At 38.2% G+C, this 20,156-nt stretch overlaps 1 protein-coding gene across 1 annotated transcript in view; it reads right to left on the bottom strand.

The window, feature by feature from the left end:
* Nucleotides 1-401: 401 nt before the first annotated feature.
* The window catches only part of LOC309404858 (bifunctional heparan sulfate N-deacetylase/N-sulfotransferase 3), a gene marked incomplete at both ends in the record, with an annotated part of 59,900 nt that continues 40,145 nt past the window's right edge, over nt 402-20,156 (bottom strand). Inside the window, 8 exons of the mRNA XM_081999483.1 lie at nt 402-521; nt 1,720-1,822; nt 2,416-2,525; nt 5,143-5,313; nt 6,333-6,507; nt 9,747-9,870; nt 10,720-10,816; nt 13,401-13,583. Coding sequence (XP_081855609.1) covers nt 402-521; nt 1,720-1,822; nt 2,416-2,525; nt 5,143-5,313; nt 6,333-6,507; nt 9,747-9,870; nt 10,720-10,816; nt 13,401-13,583 — 1,083 coding nt within the window. The remainder of the gene's footprint in view (nt 522-1,719; nt 1,823-2,415; nt 2,526-5,142; nt 5,314-6,332; nt 6,508-9,746; nt 9,871-10,719; nt 10,817-13,400; nt 13,584-20,156) is intronic.

The raw sequence follows: 20,156 nt of genomic DNA, 5'->3' as shown, positions 1-20,156 counted from the left end.
TATTCCAGATAATGATCTAATAGTAAGAAAAACTGTCAGCAACAAAACCTACATGAGACACAATACTTTTAAACTGATATATAAAAATGAAAATATTTACCGTGAAATTGGACAGGTCATGTATCTCTGAAGCTTATACCAGTTGCAAATAACTTCCACATATATGCACAGTAGTCCACAAGTCCACAGGCCCAGAAATGTTTATGAGACAGATTTGGCCCACCAGAGCTCTAAGAAACACATGTATTTTCACAATCCACATGCCAGCATATGGAAAAAATTTTTATCTTTTACTCTTTTTTGAAGAGGTATATCTTACAAGACCTTCTGGTAGCTACTGGAGACTTTAGGTATGATGACTGAAGTGTGGAAGAGAGATTTCAAAAAGCCTTTTTTCAATGCTATCTTACTTTCTGTAGCTCCTGTCTCAGCCATGATGGCAAGGGTTGTCCCAATTTGTGTAGGAGTTTTGACAGTTCCACATTGTGATCTCTGTAGTAGTTTGACAGAAAAGCCCTGCACTGATGGATACAAAAGGAGATATTTTTATTTAATAAAATACTGTACTGCAGTTACTGTGAATTCTAGGTTTCAAAGTTTATTTTACCTGTGTCAAAACTTCATCTTATGCAACTTATATTGTTTTACACTATCCACTGCATGCAAGTTTCAGCTCTTCAGTTAGGAGCTGAACTGTAAAAGGTAATTTCAGGATAAACAAAGGTTGTCCAAAATGAACACTGAAGTTAAAGCAACAGGTACAATTCTACTCTTAGACAGTCATGTAAATTAAGAATCGCACTGAAGTTGATGCAGTTACTTTGAATTTACTGAAGTGTGACTGAAACCAAAGCTTCTAAAATATTTTTATAGGTAGGCATGTATCAATAACCTCATTTTCAGAAGTACTTAAGAGTTGAAAAATACAATAAAAACATTCTTGTCTTGTCTCTGGCCAAGTCTTCTCACCCAGTGATTTTCTATCAGTATGATTCTGTTAATGTAAAGTTACTTATAATTTAAGGACTGTGAGAAAAAAAAATCCAGGCTTACTTGCTACATTAATACTTCCTGCTGTTCGAACTGTAAGTTTTTATTTGCATTTTAGTCAGGCTATATGAAATGGAACACAGGAGAGAATAAACATAGAATAGGAAACTAAACTGCCCTTAGGTACAGGCTGCAGCATTTGATCTGATGGAAATTTCTTCATTTGAGCATTTGTCTGGGGAAGGTATTTATAAAATTCATAGAAACAGAACCTCACGTCTCCTAAATCTGGATCACATGAGAGTCTGCATTACTTGTCATGGTCTAACTACTCTCAAAGACAAGAGACCACACACAAATACACATATCTGATCACAACCCAGAAAATAACATGCACTGTGGAGCCTCTGCTGCTTAAGTCACTTAGGTAAAGGGGACAGGTTTCCAAGTGGATGTCAGGGCTGACAAATTTATTTTTCTAAGGGGGCGGGGGCAGGTTTTAAAAGTTGTTTTTTAAAATTACTTAAATTCTTCATGTTTGAAATAAAGAACTGAAAAAGTCTGTGCACTCCACAGCTATCTTAAATTTTTCGTTTGTAGGGAAAAGTAGTAAAATAACTAACATCTACTTAACTTTGTCTTCTCTCCCTTCTTATGATTTTTGCCTGTCTGGCACCCCATAGATGGCAACTGAATCCCTGTATAATGCCAGTAAGCATAATGGTTTACCTCAGAATCCATAGGAGGGTATTTTCTACCTTTGCTCTTTCCAAGACACTTTGTTTTTCCTTCTTCCAGGAGCTGACACCAGAAACCTTTATGCGAATCAAACCTGAAACAAGTATTTTGCAACGTAAAGGCTGTGAGATACTGCAAGCAGGATGCATCTCCCAAGTTTGGGCTGAAGACTCAAAAGAATAAACCTAAGGTTATCAGTCTTATTGTAAGGACAACCCAATCTAAATGTCAGAATCCAAAGGATTTGTGTGCATTTGTATTTATGATGTACACAGTGGACATTACATTCCTGACTGATACCGTTGAATCTGTCTTGCAGATAAAATAAAAAATAACCAGAAACTAATTCTCTTTCCTTTCTGTTTATGCATGTCAGCAGTCCATGTTCCACTTATGGAAATAAAATTAGTTTTGATTCATCAAAAATTCATCTGCAATTCTCATCATTTACTTGGTTCATTTGTCAGACATCTACTTCTGTAACAGTCAAGCTCCACATCGAGTGGCTCAGTGGATGACTCACAGAAAATCTAACCCTGAATTGCGTTCTTTGCAGACATTGAAGAATACATCCTACTGACAGCTCGAAGGAGAAGTATGAGAGGCTTTATTTTGCAGTGAGCTTAGTTATAAACTGGTATTTTAGGAATGTAGGAATGTGTGAAAATGATGATTAAATTAACTCACGTTAGGGCTTCGGAGTAATTATAATGAGGAGAGACTCCCAGAAATTTCTGTACTTCATCCATTACGGTAGACGGGTCAGTTCTCAGCTGCTGTCCATCAATAATTAGCAACTATAACAAATAAAATAAATGGAAGTTTAATTTAAAATTCATTATTTCAAGCTTCAGTCTGAAACTTCCACCTCTGTCAAACTCATTCATTATATGGAGAGTACTGCCCCAGAGAATGATAAATGGTCCAGTTTTAATTGTCATCATGTTTAATGACCTGGGATCAGGGTAAATGGCATGTTAATTAAATCTGAAATGATATTAAATTGGAAGCTGTTGTGACAACAGAGAAATAGCAGTGAGGGATCTAGAAAGGTAAGAAATACTGGCAGGAAATTGAGTGGGATTTGTCCAGCCAACAAAAAAAGGTGTCAATGTCTAGAGAAATAACCTAGGATTCTCATAGACACAAACATATACATATATATGTTACAGTAATGTTGAAAAGCTTGTCACTGGAAATGACCAGAAGGACAGAAACCAGTAAGCAGCTGCTAGGTGAAATTCCTTACTTCTAAACCCATACAACAATACATCATTGTATGAAAAAGCTTTTGGTGAAGGAAGGCTCTCATTTTTCTAGATAAGGCTGTACTTTTAAGCTGAGCTGATTTTAGGTCTGCCTTATGTAACTGTTTTACGCTTCAGCAGCTCCTTGAACCTGCTAAATAGTTTGGATATGACCTATATCATTGCTTTTACAATGCAAGTTAATCCCTAGTACTTTTGGAGAGAAAACGTAAGGCTGCCAGGGCTGGTTCTTTGCTGTCATTGTGGGATGTAAAATCTGGCAAAAGCCTGTATGACAATGCATACTGTTCAATATTCATGGGTTACTTCTGGAGAAAAGCTAATGAGAACGTAATGTTGAGCATTTTTTACGAGTATCATGATATTACAGTATTGTGTATATCTCATGAAGTTTGCAAGGCTGGCCCAAAGAGAATATGTGGAGAATAACACCAACTAGATGCACCACAGCTTCCTTGGCATACCCTGGGAAAACAGAAGGTGCAGACTCCAGCCAGCTTGTCTCAGCTAAGCGAGTCCTGGATAAACAGGAGGTTCAGATCACAGCCAACCTCCCTCAACTAAAGTAATCTTTAAATGCTGGGTGCGGAGTAGCACCAGACATGCTGTTCATGTCAGAAAAATCCATTCCAGAAATAAATCTACCAAGAAGATACTGATCATGTGATACTGTCTGCCCGGTCCTGCACATCACATGATGCTCAGGGGTTAGGATATGCATCTTTTGAGGCTTGATCTTACACAGGTCCAGAAGGCGGCTAATGATTTGGCTGTTATATGCCAACAGAAGCTTGCAGGGAGATCCAATTTTCATGCTGCTTATGTGCCACCTGTAATGAAACCTATGGATCCATAAACACACACCGTTTGAAGTTCAAAGACGCACAGAGAAACTGGTCTTAGCACAAAGAATATGTTGAGGATTCAGGATCATACTCATATATACCAAATGTAGATGATTAGGAACACCAATGTGCCAAACCGTTTCAGTGCATGAATGAGTCCCAACAGAGGTTCTGATAAATGGATGCACTGTTATGGGCAGTAACGTGTGACAAATTTCTAAAAACAAAGTGTGCAGAAGAGACACAGTGCTTTGACAGTTACAGGATAGTCATGTGAGGCAAAACATGAATTCACCTAAAAAACTGGTGATGCCCAAGATGGCAGACACACTGACGTACACAAAGGCTTTATATGTGTTGCTAACTACAACAAATCAGAGACAGCTCTCTGGTCTCAAAGCCAAATGGCACAGTATGATCTGGATCCATGTTGGTTAACTCTCTCACCCAGAAAACCAAACTAGTTGTGTCCACACTCCTCAATGGTAATGGTTCTGTTATCTTTCTAACTGTGCTTTGGAACTGCTTGGCAAGATGCTTTTTGCTATGGGTCCAAACTGTGCCAGAAACATGTTAGAAATCAAGCGGTATGGACAGCAGTGGGACAGTGTGTGAACTCTTGTACAGTTACAGGTTTATTTTCTACTACAATCACAGCCTGAAGAGGTTGACACAGTGGGAGACTACTGCAGGAAAGGACCAAGAAGTGGGCAAAGAGACTGATGCATTTAAATATTAAGGTGTTACAAAACCATTTCAGATGGAAAAGATATTTTTTACAACCCAAAGCATTCAGACACCAAACCTCTTCTCAACCCATGCAGGGAAGGCAGTATCCCAGCTGACTTCCCTTGATGCCAGCTGATACTTGCTACCACTCAGAGTAGGCACAAGTATTATTGAGCACCTTCCCTTCATTTTCCTTCAAATTTTCTTTTGGGAATCCTGATGGACCATCTGGTATTAAACAGCCCACAAAGCACTGCACGCCTGGTTCTATTTTCCTCAACATTACTGACAAAAAGGCAGACACAGAGTGATGGAAGCATGAGCAAATGAAAAACAGCTGTAAGTTAAAGGCAGTTCAGGGTACCAGACAGTTCAAGGAGCAGCAGTGATGTTTCTTGAGCTTACAGATTATTGTTTTGATTTATTTTGCAGAAGAAGCAATGTCTTAAAACATGCTCTAATATATCTAGGATAGCCCTAAGCAACAGTATTCAGTAGGCAAGACTTTTACAAAGGCTATCTTTTAGGATACTATATATAAGATTAGGATGTCAAGTTACAGTCTTATTCACCTGATAAGGTGGGAAGTAAGTTAGCCATCTTTCAATATGGATAGCATACCATCCAGGTGCTAGGCATCTCTTTTGGAGAGCTCTAAGCTCAGATGGGGCTCGAGGTCCAGCTGTGATCACCTGATAGAAGCTGAATTTCAGAGCTGCAGGATCTTCATGTGATCGTTGATGCTGTAATAGAAGTTACATTGCTGGAGCTTTACAGACCACAAAAGTTGGGAAAATAAGACAAAACTGGTTGGTCTTACTGGCCTTGCCATGAGTGATTATTTACACCAAAAGTTCATTAAAGTTAAGAAGTCCTCATCTGTATTAATTTGTTGAAAATGCTGGAATAAACATTGTTTGTATCAATAAATATTGTTTGTATCAGAAGAAATCAGAAGATAGACTGATAGTATCAATATTGCTATTGATACTAGCAATAACACAACAATGTATAAATGTTTATTTTCAATAAACTGAGTGGCAGGTTTTGTACAAATGACTTATACATAATAAACACAAATACTAAAAAGCTCTGTTTCTAGTAGTTTCATATTTTCTTTTTCCAGCTTACTCAAGGTAAATACACAGAAAGGCAAATTTGAACACTGGTATTTATGAGGATCATTGGGTAATTCAGGTCAGAAGGGATCTCAGTGGGATTCTAGTCAAGCCTCCTGTCCAAAGCAGGGTAGGCTATGGGATCAGACTCAGAGCTGTGATTACACAAAACATGTCACAGAAGTTCAAAGGACTGTGTTCTCTTTGGAATCTTATCTTTTTTTATTATTATTATTTTTTATATCTTTATCTTGCCAAATTCCTGTCGAAATCTGTGGACTAGAAGAACAAAAATTTCTTAATCTTGTATTTTGAGTGTGAACTAGATACCTGTGTCTACGAACTCATTTTTGTACATGCTGATTACATAAATTAGTTGAGTAAGTAAGCATTTTTACATGCTTGCATTATATGCAGACTTTTGAAAGGTGGTTTCTGGTATTTTAACCTTTGAAAGAATTTCAGCTTTACATTGACAGATACCTTAGCCCACAGATGATCATATATGGTGCGCTGACTGACAAATAAAAGCTTGTATTATCCAAACCCTTTATATATGTATATACTGAAAGGCTATAAAGAGGAAAGAATATTGAAGGTGGAAACCTTGACTTGTGCCTGCCCATGTTCTTCAAAGTGCATACCTGATACCAGGAATACGCCCGATCGGATGGGTCGATGAGGATGGTGATGATCTTGGCCTTAGGAATGAGGGAAGCAGCTCGCTTAGGGGCTTCCTCAGAATGGAAATAGTTGGCACTTTTCTCAAAGAGAAAGTCAGTGGTCACATTAGGAGGAGCGGGGAAGAAATCCATGTACCTAGGAAAGCAACATAATTCTCAGAATTACTTAGAAGTCACACAAAGGTTGACAAATCTGCTTTACTCAAGAATAATCAATTAAAATAACAGCCTAATTGCCAAATAAAAGCATACAGAAGTTTACATCATATTTATCATATTTTACTTGGTACTAGCTTTCTTCTTCTCACTACATGTAACCAGACATGGCAGCTATTTTTTGGTAACTGGATGAAAATGTTACGATATTCATGTATATTCTTAAAATCAGTGAATTCTCACTTTGCCGTCAGAACAAACTCCTATCAAAGTCAAAAGCAGAAGATGAGTTTTCCACATCTGGCCTTTTGCTGACATCAATTACAGTGCAATACCATAAGAAGAAGATATTCAGTATCAAAATTGCTTTACTCAAAAGAGAATAGAGCTTGCTTACATGGGGAAGATACACTGAAACTGCCTCCCCCCCAGTTTCATCAGGTAAAAAGGTTTCTAAGCAGTGACTGCATCTTTGACTTATTGTTCTATTAGTCACATTTTTGTGGAAACATTGGTTGTATTCCTTTTGTTTTCTTTGCAAGCTTTCCTCATCCATTATGAAGTTGCAGTTAATTTCCAGCAATCTCCTACGTCACATACAGACTTCTTTATCCATGGCCTTCGCACCACTTTTCATTATTGTTGAGGAAAAGAATAAATGAGAAATGTTGGTGGTCTTGATTTTTCAGTTAAACTTTGTATTGATAAAATAAAGGTCACTGCCCTGCTAGTTTATTAAGTGTTTATATCTGCCTAATGCTAATGCAAATACCTGAGAATATGATACTGTTTCATTGAATGAACAGTGGACTGCATTTTCAAAAAAAATTAGGGCTGATTTGATGAAAATGATGAAGTTATACCAAGTTCTGTTCACAAATAAAATTATTAGAAACTAACGACCCACCCTGACTGTGACCACAGAGTATTTTACCAGAATATCAACAGCAAAGAAAAAGGCCAGCTTTGAAAGAGGCAATAGGCACTGAAGGCAAATCTGCTCTACATCATGTACAGTGTCATTATGCTGTTGTACTGAAGTCCTGGTAGTAAGACTGAGTAAATGCAAGACAATGAGGACTCCAACCTTATAAAGAAACACTTAACATTAAATATGGCACTACACCAAATTTTGGGAAAAAGTTAAATTGATTCTTTAGATAGCATGGCAAACTTGAAACAAGTAGAAGCTGATGTGGTGTCAGTGAAAAATGCTGAAGATTGGACACGGTGGGATATCAAGCGGTTGTGAAGTTTAGGCTCAGCATTTGTGCTGAACACAGACTGCAGAACTCTTGCTTAGTACCTCATTCATGAGACAATTATTAAACTCAAGAAGAGCAAAGCTGAGAAGGCTTTAGAGAGACTCGTCTAAGAAATCTGTAACAATGCTTACATAAAGAAATGCATGACTGCTCTCTTTAGACTTCTCCATTTTAAGCACAGAAAGATCAGTTCTCATCTTACTGTTCTGTCATCTCTGCTGGGAGACTACAACACACATCTACACCTTTTTCAAGATAGCAGCATTGAGGTTGTCAAGGGCTGAAAGAACCCTTTCCTGCTTCTGTTGCTAGCCTTGGTCTAAATGTAAGCTCAGGCAAAGACTAAGTGAAAGTCAGCTCTGGGAAAAAGCTGTATCTCCACAACCATAAAAGAAATTGAATTGATTGTTATTTGTGAATACTCTTGCCATGAAAGAATCCTAGGCAATTCATGGACCAATGAGGAGAGACCTTGTATCTAGTTACCATCATTACATGTAGGCATTAAAATACACTATCAGACTGAAGGCCTGAGAGGTTTGTCTGGCAGACAGAATGCAAATCTAAGAGTTAAGCAACTACCATCATGTAGTTCTGAGTACCCAAAACTTAACTGTGAGAACCTGGCAGGGGTGTGTGAGGCATATAACCGAGAGGTACAAATAGCTAAATGGGTGCTGTAGAGGAAGAACCTGTCAAAAGGATGTACCTGGTCTGTACAGGTTGGCCACAGGGAGCTTTATGCACCAGTGCTGTGTTAAGATGAAGGTAATTAGGCACACGTTTAGCAGACAAATTGTATCTGTGTGTTAGGGAAGTGGATATGGTAGGAGGAATGAGAGAAGCAGCAAAGTGGTCTTCTAGCAATATGAAAACATTGATTTTATGGAAGAACTGGCTTACTGTACTTAGGCTGTCTCCATCAGTGTGGACCCGCTATACCTCGCTTGTGTGTCATCCTCTCTGACTTCAAAAGCCTCCACAGCAAGCAGTCAGCTTTCTAATTTCCAGTCATTCAGCCGGCATCTCTCTATTGGAAATAACCGTCTGACTCACCGTATTTTGTAATAAGGATCTGCTGCAACAATTAGAACTCAGTAAAAACTAAGTGACTTAAAAAGAAATTGGATCTGATGTATCTGTGCTAAGGCCATGTAACAGTGTTAAACCTGTTAATTTTATGAATACTAAATCAAAGGCAAGAAAACTATTTTCCCTTAAAGCGGGGGGAAAAACCAGAAACAATACAAAATAGCAATAATCTTTTACTGGTGCTCCCCAGCCACTACAGCGTGTTACCACTTTTCATCTTGTAGTGCTTTATACTGCAGCACTTTCTGAAAGTAAGAGAAATCAAGAATGACCTTCTGGGTGTAGCTATGTCTGGTGATTCCCTGGTAGCCATAGTGAAAATGGCAGCAGTGATACCTACTCTTTTTTAGCACCACTTACAGACTCTACAGAGACAGTACTGTTCTCCTAATTACTTGATCTTTGAAAAACATTTTGAGAGGCTTTCCCTGTCCCCCTTTTATCTGATTGCTATTTCTAAATCCTATTTAAAGGAAAAAATCTCTCTCCCTGAAATTACCTTTTTTCTTTTAAGAAATAAGATTTCCAACAGGAACGTAATTTTTGCCTCCATATATACAACTAACAACCATTACTGTCCCAACTTCAAAGGCATGTGTAATGAGAAACACATATTTTGTTACTGTTTTGCATATATTACTATATGGATATTTGCGAGACAGCCTCACAAAAGTTAATGCATTTATGACCTTCTGTAGTAAGATGTTATTCACTTGCATTTATTTATTAATTTAGAAGAATACTGAAGGTTATTTTTTTATCTCACTCCATATATAAACAGTTACCATTACCAACAGTAATGTCATTTTTGTACTGTTCACAATATATAAACTTTTATATTTATACTAATAACCCATCTTACCAATCAATCCCCCTGTGGTAGTTATTTCTATTAAAGAACTGTACCTCCTCAAAGGTTTTTGGGCTGGGGGAGTTACTAATGATGGAAGGATGCATGATCAGGAACAAATACAAGGCTGTGGTACCTGCAAATAGGATAAAAGTCCAAGATTAATAAAAAAATAAGAATAAATACACACTCACATTTGGGGGGGGGGGGTCATACCCACAGATGGACTAAACCAGCTTTATTCCATTTCATTTCAGTGAGGGGATGCTGATTTATGTCACCTAAGAATCTGTGCTTTCTGTGCTTTAAATTGAAGATATTTACAGAACTGTAAATAGTTAACACAGAAACTGAAATGCCAATGCTGAAATCTGTTTTTCACACTTTTAGTAAGTGTGTTTTAGAAACAATTATTGTTTTTTATGAGACTGTCACAAAAATAATTTTAAAATCTTGCACTCAGTAACTACTGGAGATTGGTGAAGATGAAAGGAAGCACACATGCAATTTTCTGATTACAGAGAAGAAAATGAACCATTAAGTTAACTTATGAACTACTGCAACCTTGCAATTCAATCTGTCCATTAGGAACTTCTTGACTAACAGGTTTCTATAAACAAGACACTTGCAGAACAGACAAAAACTTACAGTTAAGAATCTACATCATTTGAAAAATGGCCTTCCCTTCCTCCTCCTGTTTTGACAAGACCTTGTCTATCTTGTTGATCTCTTTATCAAAGTGTTATTCATTTTGACATAAAGCCAAAAAAAAAAAAATCCAACACACACCTAACCCTATATTTTCAATGTGTACCGTTGTCGTAACTTACATTATTAAACTATATTTGGATGATATCTGAAAATAAAAAAAATGCTATTAGAGGATCAAGATCTCTACGCAGCAGTCTGAGTAGAACGTGATTAATCAGTATAATTATTTGAACTTACACATAGCCTATCTTGTTGAAATACAATAAAATCTCACCAGTTTTCTGGGGTCCTACAACCAAGAATTTTGGTAATCGATCACAGGTTTTCTCTTTAGACCAGATATCCCTGTGCCGTCTGTCATCACAGGGATTCTAAAACGGAGAAGAACGACGAAGAATTTCACTGGTAATCACACCTGATAACATTCTAATGTTACATTTATATAAATTACCAATCTTTCACCCATGTACAAATATTCTTACCAGAAAAAATTATTTTCCCTTGTGACAGAAAACCATGTTCTGTATTAAAGAACTATTTCATTGATTCAGAAAGGTACCTGCAATGTAACCAGGAGAGAAACTGTATGTCTTACATGGTTGGTTGGTTTTTTTTATGAGACAAGTATGTTGAAGAAATGTGGTTTTCATTCTACCTCTTTGTCCTGGTTTCAGCCAGGATAGAGCTGATTTTCTTCACAGAAGCTATTGTGAGACTGTGTTTTGGATTTGGGATGAGAAACTGTTGATAACGTGCTGATGTTTTGGGTTGTTGCTGAGCAGTCAAGGACAGTCCAGCTTCTCGTGCTGGGCTGCCAGCGAGCAGGCTGGGGGTGCACGGGGAGCCAGGAGGGGACACAGCCGGGACAGCTGACCCAGGCTGGCCAAAGAGATATTCCCTACCATACGACGTCATGCCCAGTACATAAACTGGAGTTGGCCGGGGGGGCGGAAATCGCTGCTCGGGGACGGGCTGTCGATCACTGGGTGGTGAGCAATCGCTGTATTGGGCAGCACTTGTTCTTGTACATTCCTTTGTTGGTATTATCATTGTTGTTTCCTTCTTTCTTTCTGTCCTATTAAACCGTGTTTATCTCAACCCACGAGGTTTTTTTTTTCCTAATTCTCTCCCCCGTCCCACTGCGGGAGGGGGAGTGAGTGAGCGGCTGCATGGTGCTTAGCTGCCGGCTGGGGCTAAACCACGACACTCCTTCCTACATACATATAGTTGCCCCAGCTACTCAACAGACCCTGGACAGGATCATTTCTCCTATGAAATGTCAGTATGTTCAGCAGAGTTATGCCAAAGACAAATTTGATCCCACATACTTAAGATGTGGAAATAATTCAAAATCAATTGATCAATTACATACAAATTTGGAAGACTTAAAATTGCTAATGAGTTCTTTAATTATTGACTCTTTCTTCTACATTACTGTAGCAGCTGCCACCCTATACATGCTGTAGTTTTTAAACTAAAATAGTAAATTGATTATAATTTAAGGATTTCCATTCACAAATACATATCTGATCCTCCAGTCCAAATCAGTAGATAATATTGAGTCCTGTTTTTTCATGTGCTGCTTTACAACTGAAGCGGTTTAAATTTGTTAGAAACACTACTGGCAAACAGCGTTTGACACTGTTGTTTGGCAGCACTACACTGAGACAAAGGGAATTACCCATCTTTTAGGCTTAAAAAAATGTAACTATTCAGATTCACGTGCATTATAGACAAGAGACATGACATTCAGTATATGTTGGTCACTGTTACTTATACATTTCTTTTCTAAGTAATTCTAATTTTTCAAGTCATTTGTCTACAGGCTAATTTCCGTTTTTAAAATTCATTCTCTCTTAACATTATGCGAAATTCTTGACATTTTCCCCCTAGTTCAATGCTTTATTCAATAACAGCATGAATTTCAAGATGCATATTTAAGTTCAAATTTGCAATCTCACACTCGGATTCTAACTTGGCAACTCAATATCCAATGCTAGAAAACATTTGAGTAAGCAAGCTTAAATACATTTTTACATTTGATCTAGCAAAGCTTGCTCCTTAGAATATTTCTACCAAGTCACCTCAGAAGGATGATATTTGGGATACATATTATCTCTGGAGGGACACATGTACCTACAGCACTCAGCCATTCGACTGAATTGGCTGAACCGTCGCTGAGCATGTGCAAAAAGAACCTGACAGAGTTGACCACTTGGTGCAGTAGTCTCTCTTTTGGGACTGTGCTCAGAGGGCTGGGCGATGGGCTGAAGACACTGTCAGCTGCAATGTCAGTGCAAGCTTCAGCCTTAGCAGGTCTTCACATTCCTGATATTTTCAATTTGCTCACTTATGAAAGCGGGATAATCCACAGAATTGATAACATCAATGTATTAAGCGCCAGTAAGCTTCTTGCTTGGGCAGTTCACAGCCATTTGTGAAAACTTTCTAATCTATCTAACCTAACTCTACTTGGCTGGCCAATTTTAGCATTAAGGCAGCCATGGTCTTAATGCCCTTTTCTCTCTTTCATCCAAAATGCCCTCACACACTTGGAAAGAAGTTCATTTGTTTAATGGCCAATTTTTAAAACATCATATACTTCTGTCAAATGCTTCATTTCTGCTAGATCCAAAAGGAGAAGAGAAATAACACAGCATGCCTTTCCTGCACTTCCCACATTTCTAAAAGCAAGTAAAGTCACAAATACAATGAATTAAAAGATAACTTTAATTACACATCTTAATACATATTAATTTCACAACCTTTCTATGGAGAAGGAAGTGACACAGAAAACAAGCACATACACTGAAGCTTCAGTACGCTATTTTGTGGAACCAACTAAAAATCTAAATATATTACTGCTTTTCTCTACAAGAAATTGAAACAAAGAACTTCACCAAAAAAACAGAAAGACAATTTTTTTCTGATCTCTTCATCAGCCAGCCTGCCTACCTGCCAGAGAGGGTCCTTTTGCTCAGGGAATAGTTCAAAATACTTGTGAGCCAGCTGAACCGGAGGAAGCGTTTGCAGTTTCAGGTTTGTCCAGGTATGAACAAAGTTGGCCAGATTCACAAAGGTGTATAACCCCAGGCGGTCGTTTCCGTAATTAGACAAATGTGTCATGAAGATGCTGATCTTTAGAAAACAAAATAAAGCAAGCAGACATTGACTCTTTGTATCACTAGATGGCAGCGTAACCACAGATAATACAAATTTAATTTGCAGTTAGCTCTTATGTAGTGGTTCAAGACTTTGATCACATTCACGCAGAATCCTACTACCCTTGCTCTTTGTTGAATTATACCCTTATTCTCAAGCCAACTCAATGCAATCAATGAAGAAAATTGTGGAATAGGTACTATAAGGTCTGTGTGAACTAGGATACGCAATCCTACCGTGAGGTTGTACAATATTTATATACCCTTTATGAAAATTTACTTAATGGAGAATACAGCAAAAACAATAACCACAGTTTTACTTCAAGTGGGATACAAATGCAATATTAAAAGTGTGAATTCTGTTTTCGTGGAAGAGTAAAGAAGTCAGACACCAAGAGAACAGCTGACCTCTACTGCTGTGATTTAAATCTTGTTGCTACAACTGTGAAGTATTATAGGGTAAGTAGCTCACCTCTTCTGCAAAGCTATTCTTCAAGCACTGGGCAGATAGCTGAATCATACCCAGAAACAAAAAAAACCTGAAACCTGAGTGAGTACTTTCAAATAATTGTGCAAAAGTACTCCTGAATAAAATAAATTAAGAAACCCAACAAAATAGCTCAATATCCATCAGTTATAAGGCTGCTTGTATTTTGTTGTTCCAGCACCTTACTGTGAAATTGCTACTCAGATAAAAGTCTCCCCACTACATCCCTTGCTCCAACTGGACTCTCACACTCCCAATGGAAGCAATGTTTGCCATGAAGCTTCCTCATAGGAAGGACATGTTTGCATGCACGTAAACAGTGCTGATGAGCGGAGCAGGAATATACAAACTGCAAAGATGGTCTCTCAGGGACTGCGGAAGGGCTGAGGACTGAAACTTTTGTTTTGCAAAATCATCTATTTCCAAAGTAATTTTTCACTCAAAAACCAATCTTGTTCTTATATTAGGATCTGGAAACCCTTGCCTCTCTAGCAGTCATGTTTTTTTTTCCCCCAAAAAGCTTTTTTTTTTATAATAGGGGAATTCTCCCAAGATAAATTCTCCGCATGAATTTCCATTAAAAAAATAGAAACATTACTCTTTTTATAAATAAATCTGCTAATGCCATGAATGGGTAATTTCCACTTAAAGTAAAACTTGATGTAAGCCACTTAAAAAAGGAAAAGGCTTATCACGGCCATAATACTGAAATTAGTTCAGGAATTGAAGTTCATCTTTTGTAAAGGAATTCCACCCTTCAATCTAAAAAAGGAAAAAGAAAAGAATGAAAAATTGGACTCTACAGTTGTATTCTTTTGTTTCAGAGTATTTAAAACACTGGCTTCCTTTGCTATAAACGTTCAAAGCTACTGAACTTATATTTTGAACACCTAACTGTAACACTACAGAGTACTTGCAGTGAATGCACATGGAAAATGCGTTTGTTTAATAGTGTCATTTGGTAACACCTCTTGGCTTATAAAGTAAGCTGAGGGCTTCAGTTTGTCTGACTCAAGTAAAATTAGAAGATACACACTGATAAATCATTAGGATTCAATCTTTTCAGATAGGGAGTGAGATTGAAAAAATCCCCAAATCCTCCCTTTTAGGTAACCAATAATAAGCATTTTGCCAAACATACAACCTTTTCGAAGTTCCCTTTTTTATTTCAATTCTCAAAGCAGGAACAGACCAGCCGTAGGACTACAGTGTTCTCAACAAAGATAAAATCAGAGAGTTTCCATAAAAAAAGGTTAACTTGTTTTCCTGACAGCCTTTTTCTTTCCTACACGTGGGTTGACCTCTGACATTTCTAATGTCAGCTCACCTCCTGGCAACTCCTCACCTGCCAACAACTAGAGCTCTGCCCTGGAAGAAAAAGCAAGGGAACTTGAAAAGATTGCTAGTTTGGGGAAAATAGGTATTATTCTTTCCCTGAAGGGAATACCACCGTAATTTTAAGAATGTTAGAGTGGAGGCTGAAAAATTGATCGAGTGTATCATCATAAATAATTTCCAGCATATGAAACTGTGTCAATGAAGGCGAAAAATGTCAGAGACCTTAGTTAGCATTTTACAGCGGGTTTTATGTCAAATACTTCATGTTTTAATTATTTACAACAAAAAGAAAGATGATCAAAGGCTGGTTGAAAATGTTAAGGACTAAATCTTATAAAGAACTGTAACCAAATGCATACTCTAATATACAACTTTACATTGTAGAAAAGGTCTCCTTTACTTCTACATGGCATCACAAATATTACAGATCAGCTGAGACTATCTTCCAGGAAAATCTGAGCAAAAGTTTTTTCTCTCCGGTCAACACTGTGCAAACAAATTCCTAGTAAAATCACTACCACTAGCTGTGTAAAATTAGCAAACTACAATCCTGTGCTTCATAGAACAATGAAATATTGCTGATCCCGTGCCTAATTCACCTGATCTGACCTGAGAACTACTTACTCTTGCTTTCAGCTTGTGTAACTAAGATGAATGTGATGCTGCAATGGCCACGTTTCCATTTCTCTGAGAATGACCTTGGACCACTTTGCACACCAGGGATCCCCAGGAGAGGTGGCTTACAGTACGTGATGCCAACCTGCCAGCTGCTCTCTCCTCTCTAGGGGCGCTCCTGCAACTTTGTCGACAACAACTACGCAGCCACGGCACCGGGAGAGATGGATAAGCTGATCCTCCGGTCTCCCTGGCTGCAACGAGGAAATGATACCCAAGTGCCATTTTGATGAATTTCACCTTGGCACGACAGCCCAGCTGCTGGGAACATTGTGTTGCTGCCTGCTTCCCTGCTCTCCCACCAAGCGGTGCAGAAGGAAGGAATGCAGGTGTGCAGTCTCATACTAAGTCAGACAAAATTATTACTTTTTGCGTCCCATATTGAGTTATGATGCTTTGTTTTGTTCTATCATACCACATTCTGTTTCATTCAAACACGTCTAACTAATGAGAATGATTACTCTTTCTGTGCCAGCTAGTAGTTTGCACGCTATGTTATTAAAGATTTATTCTCTTAAGACCACAGATCAGGAGATATAAAAGGAATCCTTTGTGGGCATCTCTGAAGACTAGACCTAGTAAATAACACTATTTATTCAATAATCTTGCACCTCTGGGAAATGCTGTAAAATATAAATAGAGCTTCATATATTTCTTCATTCCTTCTTCAAAAGGGAAGCAGCTGTGAGTGGATTTATATTTACTCTAACAAGCATTTTAGCCTCCCTTTCAGTTAAAAAGAGCTTATTTGATTTTATTATTCCCAGCCCTCTTCTAAAATAATTTCTTTCAGGGTATCTCAGCATTTTCTTTATCTCAGTGCGAGAAGGATCACCCTTTTTAGCTGTTCCTCATAAACAAACTATCATCTTGGTTGCACTTCAATGCACACTCTTCCACAGGATTTAATATCTTTCACGAGGGGACTGAAATGGAATGCAAACGATTTTTAAAATGATGGTATAGAACTAAATCTGGCCTCTGGGCAGCAGCTCCTTTCGTGCTCCCACCCATCTCTGGATCAGAGCAGCAAAGGTGCTTTGCTCTCACAGAGCCCCACAGGCAGCTGTATGACCTGCTCTTCAGCTTCTCCCCAGCATTTCTGCTCTCCTTCCCCAGAATAAAAGGGCAGAGGGCTATTTCTGTTTTGCTCTCCTTCCCAATCCCTGATTTTATTTGGGATTCTGAGTAGTACTGCAGAGGGGTAGGGAAATGAGGACAAGCACTCAGGAGAAACAGCTTTTATCTTTTTGAATGCTCATTCTGTGCTGCGTATTTCCTTACTACAACAACATTTCCCAATTAGAGGCAATAGCTTCTAGGTCAACAAATTAGAGTTGAGGCAGAGATTGAGTTGCTTCTATTAAATCATAAGTATCAGGAAAAGATGAACCAGCATTATCTAATTTATGAATCCAGAACAGATAAAACAATAGATGCTCAACAAACAACTTACACAAAAGGAAAAAAAATGCAACAAGTTACCCAGCTTTTAGCAATGGATGTTATTTTAGCAGGCTGGGTATTTAAAAAAAAAAAAAAATTGATCACTACAAAATCAACATTATTAGGATGCTTCACCTATTAAAATTATACCACAAGGACACTACTAACTAAGCTTCTACAGTCTTGATAACAGTTGTTTTCCTGACAAAAACAGAGGTGTCTGCCTCCCAAAGGAATGCCATTACCCTTCATTCCCAAGGGTGAGAGGACCCTCTTACAGCTGCTGGCTTGTGCCATGTTTGCATTCCTGGCTTCTTCCCCCTGGAGTCAAGTGGTCTCTATTTTTGGACAGACAGGGACAAGAAGACCCATTCAAGGATAGTGGGAAAGACTTTTTTTTTTTCCTTACCAAGTTCCTTGTGAAGGTCTGGAAGAGTGAATTATGAAGCTTCTCTACACTGGGACAGAAATGATTTATGGTGAGCAAGACTACCGGCTCTGACAGAAAGCAGCAGAGTAGATATTTTTGTGCTGCGCCACCTGCAAATATTCCCACTCCCTTCTATATACCATGCTAAGCAAAATGTATCTTGCTTCACACTCAAACTCAATTTCACACAAAAATTTTGTGATGAATACATTGCACTTACACCTCACTACTATTCTATTATTCTTATTCATACTCCTTTTTCTGTTTAGACCTGCGTAATGGTGTACCGCAATTGGGAGGACTTTTCGATTTGTTTTCGGTTACAGTAACAATGCAGGAAAGAAAAGAAGTGGCAATGTCTACAGTGGGGTGAAACAAATTAAGCACAAAAGCTTCTAGAACAGTAAAAAGCCTGTAGAACAGCAGTCCACTAAGGCACTTGTCTCCACAAATTGTTTTGATCGTGCACACATATCAGTAAAATTTTTTTGAGTGTGTACCCCAGTGTATGTATATTTATTTATAAATTATATACTTTAATACTGAAATTCCAGTATTTTCTTCCCACATCCAAATGGATCATCTTGCACACCCGCTGGGGTGGACGTACCCCACTTTGAAGAGCACTGCACTAAGCTGTCAGGATCGGACTGTAACCCAAGAGCTGAGAGCAGACTCACTTTTCTGAGGTTAGCTGTACCCTCTTTAGCAAGCATCAGGGAAGTGGAGGGAGGACTCAGAATTGCAGTGACATTGATGTTGTTAAACAGCTTTATTATTATTTTAGCATTTTAAATCTGGAACTAGAAGAGTTGGTCTAAGAAAAAATTGGTAATAACATTTCTAGCCAACTGGGCACATCTTTCATTTTTTAACTGTATATAAACCTATTGCAGGCAATCCAACTTGAATATATTCATAATATTACATCAGTCATCACGGTACTTTTGTCATGGGTACCGTGTCACCCTCTAATCTGTGCAACAGCATTAAAAGGCAGCATTGAGGCCTCCCAACTCAATGTAAGCACAACACTTTAAAATTAAGTTAAATTATGACTGACAATTAATTATGCGGTGTCTGCTAGGCACTAGAAGCAGATTCATTACCAATTTAGTATATTGCTGATATTTTAGCTACTGAACAAATGTTTACAGGCCACAAGAGTGTGTCTAACTCTCAGAACACCTATATTACAATTAATTTGGCATTGTGCACACTCTGTTTGCAGTTCTGATATTGTCTCCATGTTACTCAGAACAGTTTTGTTTCAGGTATTCAGAGACTCAGTAACAGCTGGTTTTGCTCCATTAGACTAAGTGATAGAATAATGAATTACACTGCAGTCTATGCTTGAATATATATTTTTAATAGTTGAAAGATACTCCTCTTTGACCTGTATGCTACCAGAAAAGCTGTGTTCAATTCCACCACAGAGAGATTCCAGCTTGCAACTGCCTTTTTTGTTCTGAGGCTGTCCTGCTGGTTTCATAGCTGCCATGGATCTGTCCATGGCCAACTAGTTGAATTTGATTTACATAGCAGTGTCTCCACTATAAATATAATGGAGCCAGGGAAGATTTATACGATCAAGCAAATTTACATTACCTGGTGTAGTTCTGAATTAATTCTGACAGTCAGGAAACCTGAGCTGTTGCACAACCCTTTTTTGCCTTTCTCTGTAAATTGCTCATTACCCTTGTGACTCAAATTTCCCAACCGGCAGCGCTGTCCGAAAGTCTTGCCTCACTAATAGCTGTAAACCCTTGTAGAAGGCTTTCCATTTGAGAATTCTGAAGAATCATAGAAGGGTAAAGTTTTCTTACTGCTCACAATTTCAGTGCATTTATTGTACACTGTTACAAGGGACCACCTCTAATCTAATCCTGTCTGTTCTGCAGCCTTTACATGCTGTTCATTTAGGATTTTTTATATTTTGTCTATTCCATCCACAAAATACCAGATCCTGTCAGGCTTTTATAGGTGAGTTTTGAAGAACAGACAGAAAGGCGAGGAATGCAAGTATTTTGCAGTCAACCAAAATGGTAGGCAAAAATGATTTCCCTGCCCCAGTTCATGGCAACTCCCCAAACTACTGTTGGAGTTCCCAAGAGTTCTGAAAACGGGCACAAGAGGACAGGGAAGAGATGAAACTCTTTGTTGCCCTTCTCACT

Source organism: Phaethon aethereus, assembly GCF_964289735.1.
Source record: "Phaethon aethereus genome assembly, chromosome: 4".
NCBI classification, from domain to species: Eukaryota; Metazoa; Chordata; class Aves; order Phaethontiformes; family Phaethontidae; genus Phaethon; species Phaethon aethereus.
This window is presented reverse-complemented; position numbering and strand designations above follow the sequence as displayed.